At 43.3% G+C, this 12,414-nt stretch overlaps 1 protein-coding gene across 1 annotated transcript in view; it reads left to right on the forward strand.

Annotated features, from left to right (window-relative positions):
* LOC149285527 (3',5'-cyclic-AMP phosphodiesterase 4D-like) overlaps positions 1-12,414 on the forward strand; it is a 161,502-nt gene that overhangs the window by 126,788 nt on the left and 22,300 nt on the right. Inside the window, exon 6 of the mRNA XM_089495281.1 lies at positions 3,666-3,778. Within this exon, the coding sequence (XP_089351407.1) occupies positions 3,666-3,778 (113 nt within the window). The remainder of the gene's footprint in view (positions 1-3,665; positions 3,779-12,414) is intronic.

Consider the following 12,414-nt stretch of genomic DNA (forward strand, 5'->3'; position numbering starts at 1 on the left):
ACAGGTAAACTTTCAATGCAGTTAGTCTCTAGCTGGGTTAATCTGTGGCCATCTGACCACATTACGTAAAATTACTGGTGATCGTGGTACGTTGTACCAACTCAGCTTCCGTGGTAGAAGAACCAAGGAAACCAGGTTTCTCCCAAGCTGGTGAACCTGAAACTTTTGCCGGGGTCTTAGGAGGTGAGAGACCCAAGTGAGTTTCTACTCTAGGTTGGCTCTTTGTACTGTGAATGTGAATTCAGTGCACACCCAGCAAATACCATTCATAAAACACCTAAAGCGTTAATTCTGAGGATTCCGTCACACTAGATGGCCATATATTGTAAATCCAATCTAATTATTATGACTCTCATACAATTTAAAGCCTTCTGTGGACACCGAGGGGAATCTGTTGAATTGGCCTGAGAACGTGTGTGTGTGTGTGTGTGTGTAAATCAGTGAGGTGACTTTCAAGAAATCGTACGTACTCTTTATACAGGGCCGTTCTAACTATTCTTGGAGCAGAAGCTTACTGGGGTTACTCCTGCCAACTCCAGCTTAAGCGCACAAACACTTTCTGTGATTAAAGACTGGAATAACGGGTTTCTTCACTCACCTGCACTTGGAGTGCTAACTGTGAGTTTCACACCTTGAAACAGTCAAAGTTACAGCAAAACAGCGCTACGGAATATGGTGGCGCTATATAAAAAAAAATAAGTAATAATACAATCTAACTACATTGACAAATATTAATCTCTTTCTTACATTGACACACGCTAGTTTATTCTCTCCAGCAGATTATGTGTTAAAAAGGTGAAGGGAAAACTATAACAATACAAATGACAAAATGCTAAATAACGTTCGCATCCAGACGGAGGAGGGGGCCTGCCCTTCTGAGCTTACAATCTGTTTGCTGGATTATGAGCTGTTACCCACGACTGTTATTAGAATACTTCTGCTACATGGGATTTCTCCCCCAAATTATACTGTACACTTCACACATAGATTGTATACACGCTGCGGTGTGTGCGGACGCCTCCGATAGGTTTGTTAGCAGTGAGTATATTTAAACAGAGAATGTTAGGGGTGTTTAAGGTACGCTCCACTCATACACTTCATAGATTTATTCTTTCGCTATCGGGGTTAGAAAATGAGACTTGTGTCCCGGCGTCCGCCTCTACTGCCGGTCACCTTTACTTCCAGGCTCCGGTGAGGCAGAGATCTCCCTCTTTGAGGGGTGTGGCTTTACAAGGGGCGGTGCTATTAACATATGTGGGTGGGGATACCAGTGTATGCGGAAAGGGCAAGTCCCATACATCTTAAATTTGTATGAAGTGGGCGGGGAATGGGGAGGAGGCGGGCCTGCCTCTATGACTCTGAGAACTGTATAGTTAAAGTGGAATGTTACACATTGAAGTATGCATTGTACAGGGCCAGCTCTGCCATTCTTATTGGAAAAACGTGCAATTGTTAACCCTCCATAATGAATAATGAAGCGGGGAGTTGGAACCGCAGCTCTCCTGCAAACTTAGTGAATAACCTAAGCCGCTTCAGAAAATAAAAAGCCAATTCAACTTTAACCCTACAGAGTCAGTAACCTTAGTAACAGTGTATATTTATGTCCTTTCAGAGTAGTGAATAGAAACATTTGGAATTGGATTTGAACATTTCGTTCTAGGCTCTTCCGCATATAGTTAATAACATTTAATAACAATTTGTATATTATACTTACGTCAGAGTTAAAATTCTATACGGCTATATAGCCGTAGGCCCAAAATGCCCTACTTGTGTCCTTCTTTCCCCCAAACAGCAGTACTTGGAAAATATCACGACGCGGACGCCGTCTGGAAGGTGGATTTAAAAGCCAGCAATTAAAACGCTATGAAAACTGTAACTGAATATTCACCAAAAAAGCTATAATATGGTTTCACCAAGCGTAAGAGCAACACGGTACACATCTCGCCTGTTCTGGTTTATGTGCTGTGGGGCTAACTTGTGTTGTTTTTTTTGGGGGGGGGTAAATTACTTTTATAGGGTAAGAGTATTTCTTTATTATTATTATTTCCAATATTATAACTCAATGAATTCCCTTTGCTCCAGTACTGCAGACCAGCACCGTCTCCTTGCAGAACACGGCTGTGCTCCTGACAGTCCAAATACTAAACACGTCTGACACCGGATCACATTGTGTGCTTAGGGGGGAAATCATCAGAACAATGACGGGTTTATTGCGGGAGGGGGGAATCAGAACATTGATGGGTTTATTGCGGGGGGGGGGGATAATCAGAACAATGACGGGTTTATTGTGGGGGGGGATAATCAGAACAATGATGGGTTTATTGCGGGGGCGGGATAATCAGAACAATGTCTGGTTTGAGGGGAAAAAGCTTGCTTTCTACATAACTCACAGTCTGCATTTTGTATTTAATTTGCAAACTTTTTTTAAACTTCTTTAACACTCATATATATAAATAAAATGTGTTTCTGTATTTCTATAGGTCTATATGGTTCATGTGTGCATATATATATATATATATATATATATATATATATATATATATATATGGATGTATATGTATAATGTCTATTTCTATAGGCATATGTGAGTGTATATAGGGTAGGTGTATATATATATATATTGTGTGTGTTTGTATTTCTATAGGGATATGAGTGTATATGAGGTATGTGTGTGTATATATATATATTTCTATAGGGATATGTGAGTGTATATGTGTGTGTGTATATATATATATATATTGTGTGTTTGTATTTTGTATATGGGGTGTGTATATATATATATATAATGTTTGTATTTTGTATATGGGGTATGTGTATATATATATATATATAGTGTGTTTGTATATGGCGTATGTATGTATGTGTGTATATATATATATATATATATAGTGTGTGTTTGTATTTTGTATATGGGGTGTATATATATTAGTGTGTGTGTTTGCATTTTGTATAGGGGGTGTATATACGCATGCTGCAGGAGAATGACACAGTGATGCGAGAGGCTGCAGTGTGCAGGGATCCGCTGTCTGCTCCACGCCAGGGTTTCCTTCCCGCCCCCGCACTCAGTCTCCAGCTTTTGGTTTTGGTTCAGGCTCCTTAGCTTGGCTGCTGCAGCCGGTGATGATGATGATGGTGGGGAGGAGGAGGGGGATTTCACAGTGAGGTCTGGGCTAAGTGTGGATCTGCAGTCATTGAGCCCCATGTGAAGCTATGGCCGGCTGTGTGGCCCGGGACAGTGCGGAGGAGGAGACAGGAAGCGCGCTCGTCAGGCTGGCCAGCTGATTCACGTTTAATCTCCGGCTCGCACGCTGGATGTAATCAGCACGGAGGACTCGCTGCTTTATGGCAGTCTGTGAGGGAGCGATACAGTGCATGAGCCCGAGGAGCCCTGTGCGCTGACCCGGGGTCCCTGCCAGAGACGGCCGAGGCCACCCCGCTGCACGCACTGTCACCCGCTGGCTGCGCGCACTGCACAGGACACGCGTGGGCTGCGGCTGGACTTTTTTCTCCCCTGAGTGTCTTTTTTAACATTATGAAGGATCCCTCATGTATGAGCCGTGGTCATCCGAGCATGGCAGTGTATGGCAGGATGGACCGGTTGGAGTTTGAGGTTAGCCCAGTGAAACGCTTCAAAACTCAGTATCCTTTTCCCTATCTCTTCGCAGAGGAGGCCTATCAAAAACTGGCCAGCGAGACCTTGGAGGAGCTGGACTGGTGCTTGGACCAGCTGGAGACCTTGCAGACCAGGCACTCTGTCAGTGAGATGGCCTCCAATAAGGTAAGATCACCCGTGTCACTGCGGATCGCCACTGCTGCCGCTACACTGTATTGATGCTGCTGGGAATGTAGGGGTTAATGATGGGCTGCGGTGGAGATGCTCTGCCGCGTCGCCCGCTTCCTTTACAATTCTTCTATAACTTTCTTCTCTATGCTTGTCTAAGATGCTGGTGTGTGATCGCATTTGTGTGGGTTCCCCTTAAGACGTGTGCATGTATCATACGTGATGCATACATAGGCAACGGGTGGTACGGAGGAGACGTGTTCTGTATCCCGGTAGTATCCCCATCGCCTGGATGTGGCGTGTGCAGCGTGATGGAATATGCTGCTGCTGCTGCTGCTGTTTTGTTTTTAATGATAGTTTGCTGGAAAATGGTTAAACTTTTGCTATAGTATCGTTATTTAGCGTTATATGAACTTTCTCCTCCGTCATTAATACTCTGCAGCCAAAGGGAAACGAGCGCTTAAAGCTTTGGGGCAATGAAAGGGTTAGAAGAGCGAACCTGTGTCCAGCACACGCACACACGTGTGTATATATGTATATGTGTTACAGCCACCTATACGATGAGCGTGGATCGCACCCCACTAGCCCCATGTTTAATCATAATAGATTTAGATGTTGGTTGGAATTGGTCCCCCGGTTTATTCCGGTTTCGGGACATATTTCTGGGGTCACCTCTCTTGTTCTTTAGGACTCTAAGGTGTGATGATCACCTTTTATTTGGAGTCAGAGTAGTCCCAGAGCTGCCACAGGTGCGAGCCCAAAGTACCGGCAGATAAGGGGGGGGGCTCCAATTACAGAAGGGCCGATGATCGGCGTTGAGGAGAACGTCGTTTCTCAGGCCAGAAGGATACACTTACTGACATGTTTATATAACCCACTTCAAGCCGTTTACATTGGGGGACCGTAAACTCGCCTCTCCAGATGCGCACATATGGAAGTCATCAAGTGTACATGCGCGGATTAAGCAGCGGGTAAGATGCATGGATGGCGTCCTGTGCGTCTGACGGCCGCGGAGTAGAATCACGCACCGACGGCCAGAGAGTCCGGCGATAGCCTGCGGGGCTCCTCGCGTTAGCTAGGGAATGGTTACTGGTTACGTTACTGGTTTTCACTGGAAATGCCCCTTACGCCGGTGGCTTCGGTTGGGCGGCGCTGCGTGCGGAGGAAAGCGCCCGGCTGTGTGATGTCCTCCGGTTAAGCTGATTATAGTCATTCCCCCGTTATAGCATTAATTTGCTTCCAGTAATGGCCGTGGCAGCATCAATGAGGGCTTCCAAGTGTATGGATTTTAATGCTGGGGTTTATTGTGAAGCTCTTGGGCCGGGGGAGGGAGCGCGACGCGTGCGTCATACTGGGATACGTGTGACAGTCGTGTCATCAGAGACCCTCCTGTTTATTATTTTATTTATCTTTTGTTATGTACAGAAAAGTTAATCTTGAATTTGATACATTTTCTCCTATTGTCCGCGGTATTGAACGTTTTTGATATGTTTTGGCTCTGAAATATTTACATGGTCCTTCCAGACCTTTTTGGAGACAACCATTGAAATGTCAACTTGTAGCGTGCCGTGGCTTTCTATCCAGCGTCTTGCGCATGATTCTGTATCTTAGATCAACCTTTCCGAGTGTTTCGAAAGCCCTTTCTGCTCCTTGAATGGCCGACGTTTCTTCTCCCGAAGGCTCCGGAATGTGAATGGCTCGTTTGTTGAAGAACGTTAAGCTGTCTTCTTACTGCGAATGTGAAGGTCACTCGCCGAGAATCCGCACACCCCCCCCCTTCCGTCGGTCTATTAAAATGACGCTCACATACTGTGCTTTCATGCTCCCATCACGCTCCGGCGCTGTCTCCAGGCCCGTTCGATACGTTGGATTGCGCAGGGTCGTTCACACGCGCCTTGAGGAATAATAAATTGCATGTTTACTCGTCTTTTGTTGTTGCCGCGAGCGTCGGAGTCGATTGCAGATGTAGAATGGCTGGTAGTCGTCGCTCAGGACTGGAGTTGGAGGGAATTTCGGATCAGCATTAATCCCATGACATGCCGTGTGCTGTCAGGGGTAAAGCCGGTATCCCTTACGCTCCTGCGTCTGTTAATAGCTAATCATATGCTTTGATGGATGCCAAGTCACAGGGACGGGATTTTTCGACACGTCCTTCACCACGAACTTACGCCGGACCTTCTCCGTTTTTATCGTTAATTGTTGTGACGAGCAAACGTTCAGTAATATAATAGTAGAAGATCGCTCTTTTGGGTGAAATCCTGTGTCTCATTCTATCGCCCTGCTTTAAAATTTCCTTTCCGAGTTCAAAATCGGGAGTAGAAGCCGGGATGTAGAAAAAAGACATAATAAAAATAAATGCTGAGTATTATTATAATAATAATATCTTCTATGCAGAATACGGTGTCAGGATGAAAATGTCTTGGAAAAAGGCAGTGCCCAATGCTATTTACTCTGTTAAAAATGTTCTTTTGTTCCAATTTAAATAGCAAAAAACAGTCCAAAGAAAAAAAAATCTGAATTGTTATAAACATCTAGAAATAAAAGAAACAAAAACCTGATTAAATACTTTTCTTGCATTCGTTAAAGGGATTGGCTTTAGTTATCATTTAATAACTTTTTGTTTTTAAGTTAACTTTTTTGTTTGTTCCCATTTTTAGTAAACTTTAGCCATAACGCACAATTCTAGGCAAAGTATAAAAGTTTGTTCCAATCTGATACAGCGAAGTTACATATTACCCCTAATTTTTTTTTTTTACATTTATCGATTTACAATTTTTCCTGTAGTTTTCTTGTTAAAAAAAAATAAAATAAAAAATTAAAAATAAAATCCCGCTTGTATATTCCTCAGAATCTGAAAATTAATTGGTTCAAGCACTGGTTAAAAAGTATGCTGTCCCACTTCTGCTGAATTTACCATTGTTTTAATTAAAACCACATTCATAGTTCTATTAAATGCCCCAACCCCCTCCCAAAAATAATTCCTTAAATATAGTTATTTTTTCTCAATCGCCTTTATTTGCCGGGAACGCTTAATTATCATGTGACACAAAAGTGGCTACTGATAGGTTGTAGCCACAGAAATTATGGATTGAGCGTTTCCGTGCTGATTTTACACAGAAAAGAATAAAATGCCATCTGCTAAGGTTTATTTGCCCGACACACTAGAGAGATTAATATTGGTTGAAGTTGGACAGAACATTTATGAAGGTACTATATGTACGTCAGCGGTCGTTAAAGGGACACTCAAGCCATCTTGTGCAGTGTAATGCGTGTGTCCCCTTTTAATTTTGCAAGGAAGGTTTTAGTAGTCCCCCCCCCCCCCCATGCACCTTTGCCTCTTCTCCTGCCCCTGACGCATTGTTCACAACCCACCAGAAGAAGTTATAATAGACCCCATGTTTTGTAACGTGGATGGTTTAACGCACTTAACCATCCGATGTAATCGTTTTTAGATCAGTATTCATTTAATCAAATATCCTAGAAACTATTAGACTGAACGCCGAAGACAGCTGTATGGAAATGTAGTAAATGGATGGAGCTGTCAGACGCTGCGTGCGTTTATTCGAGAGGCTGTCCGGCCACTGAACCCAGCAGCAAAACTCTATCGGCAGACCTTCTACCGAGAAGCACTCGGCTGCTCTTCCGGTTTTAGGTGCTGATGGATTATACCTCAAATGTTTACATTATTTTCATTTACAGCTGAAGATTTGGTGTTTTCAGAGAACATTTGGGCTGAACACTAAGTTTTAGTCTCGATAAACTCATGAAAACATGCGCTAAAAAGGCTTTAAGTCCCATAGAAATATATATAATATATAGATAGATATTTCTCATTGAGCTTAAGATCTAGTGCTGTATACAGTAATGCCGCTTAGCACTGCCAAAGACCTGGTTTTATCTTATTTTGTTCTGCAGACCTGGATGCTGCTGCTATTGTATTGTTTGGTGACTTTCTCTGCACAAACACAACACTAAGTTCATGCTTTATGGCAATGTTAATGAAGTCCTCCATAGACTTCCATCACACGGATGGGTGATTAAGAGTGAACCATTCAATTGTTTACCACAGATGATGTATAAGGAGTCAGGGTGTTTGTTTAGTAGATTAGTGCCAAGTTAACGTGGCCAAAACACACACAAGTGGCTAATACGAATATATGCTAATATTGAAACATTATATTATGAAAAAGGAATATAAGGTTTAAAAAAAATAAAATATATATATATATATTTTTCAAAATCTGAAATTTAATAGTAGTAATAATACTAAAAAAATGGTGGAGGGCCTCTTTAAGTCTATGAACCCATCAAACCAAAATACGGTTTACCACGTGGATTGTGACCTTTATCCACTAGGACAGCTGAGAGATACCATCAGAAAGTGCAAACTGCTAATGGGGTACTTGGCAACATAACATTACAGAATATCAACAAGTGGCGCATGTCGTCTCCTCTACCATGTGCTCCAAACCCGTAATCCATTCAAAGTGGGTCTGTCGCTTTCCCAAATCCTGCATTTCATAGCTCGGCAAACTAAATAAACACGTGGAATGGCGTTTGCCGACTTGCAATAAGCAGCAGCCTTAAATTCCTGATCCCAGGATCTGCGTGATCACGTCTCCTTAAGTGGTGACCGAGTAGGGCGTGTGAAAGGACACGGACACGGTACGGCCGAAGGGGCGCGCTTTGTGTCAGAGGTGTGGATTGGGGACAGAGCCAAGACTCTATATGTCACTGTTATCTTGTAACTTTTGTAATGTATGATTGTGAATACAATTGTGTAAATAACAAATGATTTTAAATAGACTTTCTGCTGTTTGGGGCCGTAAAACAGCGGCAATCATTCTCTAATGGAGTTCGTGGGAGGAAAGACGGACAGGAGGATGTGGGGCCCGTACAGGAACTGCCCCTGCTAAATAACATCTGGAATATAATACAACCGTGGTGTATTAAAAACATGAGAGAGAAAGTGTCTTTTGTCAATTGACCTGCTCTATTTTACTTGTGAATAGAATGGAGGTTCCCCGGGATAAATACCCTAACCCTTTTCGCAGAGGGCTGTTCCTCTACGTGACATTGTCAGGTCATCAGTATGGCAGCTTTCTATTGGCCCTGGATCCTGGAGGTTGTGTATTTACAATAGTATTTTATACAGTGGGGTATGTGGGAGAGATCCTACATCTGTGTGTCATAGCCCAAGAGTTACACACAACAACGCAAATGCCTTCGATGTTACATAGTGGCGTATATTCACAGATGGATGATAATCTCGCTGAGCTTTTACTCTGGGGACACAGAGGGGGGTGAGCTTTAAACTCGCCCTTTCATTTTGCGTTACGCCCCGGCACGGTTCTCCTGCAAGCAGAGCTGAGTGTGCCTGGTGTATTGCCATGCCCGGGAAGCTGTCTGAAGCTCCTCCTCTTCTCTGGGAGGGGTTTAGTGAGTAGGTGGGGCTGACCCTAGACAACCTTTAGTAGGTGGGAGGGAAACAGACAGTGGGTGTGGCCAAATGCCACTTCCCCGCGCAGAGAGAGAAGAAGAAACTTGGTCAGGAGACCCTGGGAAGGAGGGCTTCACTCGTAGACTTCTCGGGTTTGGAAATGCATAGTTCAGTTGATGAGGTGACCTCCATACTGTATATAGCAAATCTCTAAGGGGTTAAACTGCCCATTTACACGGCAGACATATAAACTAAATGCCCAATCCGTCACTCCTGTTGTCGCCTAACCCTGTAATCACAGTTGGTTTGATGTTTCCCACGATGGGGCACAGAATGCATCTGTTACCTTTAAAGGAACGTTGAAAAGGTTCTAGTGGAACTGTACCTTGCTGCCTTCGTTTTTTTGTTAAATGTATACCGTAGGTTAGAGACCATTTTTTCCTCGGCTGCACATGGAATCCAGAGATGTAAAGTGAAGACTGCTCGGCACCCATCAATATGGATACTAATCTCCTGAATTGTTAACCTTTGCTTTTTCTATAGAAGCCAAGTGACAAAGCTATAAATGTTTCTGTTTGTGTATTTCAAGCTTGTTTTCTTCCTCGTTGGACTGGCGGTGTGCTCCTGCTGTACGTGCCGCATGTCAAGTCTGGACTAAACATTCAGACCCTTATACGCATAGAAAGTTAGGACGCATCACAGCTTCACTTTGTATATCCAATTATTAGAAATATAGCGTTGGTCTTGTCTTCGAATCTGGATAGCTTTATGCCAATCCAATGCATAGCCTCTACCACTTCTGCAGGGAGGCCGTTTCATTTATCTTCCACTCTCTGTGTAAAATAAAACTTCCACACCTTGACCCTCTAGTTTTAGGTCATCACCTCTTGTTCAAACATTTCTCCTTATACCTATCTTTCTACATCTATATTCAGAAAGCACCTTTTTTTTTTGGAAATGGTAATAAAGATGAATGCGTTTCTCCCCGGTTCTTTGTAAAGTAACATACGTGTTTCCGTGTACATTGGACATGTGCTAGTTAGATAAATATTTGGATCTAGAGGCTTTCTGTTTAATGTTCGCAATCTGATTGTTTTGCAGAGAAGACGAATGACAAATTTCATTTGTAAATTGCCATATTTTGAATTTAAGTATCACCCGATATTTCAGATTGCCAAAGAGACGCTTGTTTTGGAGGAACGGTTATAGTCGGTTCTTTCCGCACCAGCAGACATCGTCAGCTCTTAGGAAAGAGGGACATCGGCCTACCTGGGAACTCTGGGCTTCTGAAGGTCCGGTTAAGTTTGTGGCCACACTGGCCCACTTGGCCTATGCCCCGTTTGCCAGAAGGCTGGTCCAGGCTTAGCTTCTCTTAGATTTGATCTCCTAAAGTAGGTATGTCTGTGGTGTAGCATGGATGAATCCATTGATTCACACTCAGTAAAGATGTTAAGACCTCTGTCTTTATTGTACGGTATGGTTTAAAACTTTGCAAAACGCATTTATTAGAGTGTTTTCATAAACAAGATATTTGAATAAAATAAACCCCGAAACCCCGAAGAGACATTCATTTAGCAACGGTATAAAGGCTGTCATATTACATTATCCCAAAGCGTCTGCCAGTAATTATGTGATAAAACACTTACACAATCTTCAACAACGTAGTTAATCATGTCTCGGTGACATCACCGCCTAATTGGTTTTCTAACCTACTGTGAACCTTCCAGGAACATTTAAGGTGAATGTCAACACGTCGGCGTGGGACACGGGCCAACTACCTTATGGGGTTTAATAGCAGCATTGCCCATAACCTCGAGCCTTCCTAAAAAGAATTGGTGTAATCTGAAGTTCCCGTTTTAATTGGTGCCGTTGTGAAATTATGTAGGAGATCCGGGTAGTGGAGAAGATACTGAGAAGCCTGGTTATATTCTTCTGGCTTTTAGATTGGGAAGTTCTTGTAGTTCTTTTTACCCTCATTTGGAAACATTTAAATTAACGTCTTTAGGTAATGTAAATAAATTTTTTTTTTATTATTATTTTTTTTTTTTTTATTACGTCTGCCTCGTGTTCGTTTATATGGCGCTGACACTCGTGAATTACATATTGTCTCAGAGGAGCCACTTGGCAGCTGTGCTTCCTCCGGGGCAAACTTACACGAGAATTATGTTCTGGGTACGTCAATGAACTTGGTTTCTGTGTATAGGATTCAAGGGGTGCTAAACCATCTACTATGTCATGTATGCGAGCAGGGGCAAGCAGCAGGCATTGAGTATTTATAGTTGCCCTAAACATACCAAAAACGTCCTCGGTTACAATTTTGTGTATTCTGTATAGCCAGGAGCATAATAACCATTTGTCTGCCCATCTTTACTTCTTTAGATTCAAACCTCAACCAGTCTTGACTTCTACTCGGGGTAGTCGTATGCCTGTTCCATGCATGCTTCAATTTCCTTGCTGTATTGCATTCTATTGCTTGTTCCGGAAGCCTCTTCCACTTACCTACCACCCTCTAAACAGAGAGGAATTCAACGTATTAAAGCAATGGCTTATTATTGTGATATGGAGCTAAACTGTGCCGCAGTAACATAGTCCATAAGGGCCCACAGTTTAATCTGTGCTCACGGCGAGTGTGTGTAATGGAGAATGCTTGTGTCAACATTTGTTCCTGTCCACTGAATGTCGTTTTAATTTGCCGATGTTTATTAGTATTAGATATTCCCTTCCTAACAAGACCAGGATTGGTGAGCGGTGCATCCGCATCGAGATGGTGAATCCCGTGTCCAGGCCGCTCAGCATCTCCATCCGGTGCTGCGTGCTGATCACCTCCGTGCCTGCTGGCAGCTATCACTGCGGGCCGGTGCAGTGCGATGTGGTGCAGGCACCGTAATAACGAGCACCTAGTAGGCCTGCGATAAACAGACAGGTCTGACAGGAGGATGGGTCCTTAGCAACAAGCCGCCACGGAGATGCCGTTTGCATTCACTGCATCCCGTCTGGCCGCCAGGCTTCAGAGCATTCCCCCGGATTTAAGCTGCGTTAGGAATACTGTTGCGGCATCCAAACACAAACTGTTAGAAATGGCTAGCTGGAGAGTAAACTGCTGTGAAACCTTGGCTTTAGTGCCATAGATATACTGCTTGTTTATAAGTGTGGGAAGGATACAAATAATGATTGGCGTTCACCTTTGTTTATG

This window comes from Sceloporus occidentalis, unplaced genomic scaffold (assembly GCF_023333645.1).
Source record: "Sceloporus occidentalis isolate IW3139 unplaced genomic scaffold, rSceOcc1.0.p SCAF_78, whole genome shotgun sequence".
Lineage (NCBI taxonomy): Eukaryota > Metazoa > Chordata > Lepidosauria > Squamata > Phrynosomatidae > Sceloporus > Sceloporus occidentalis.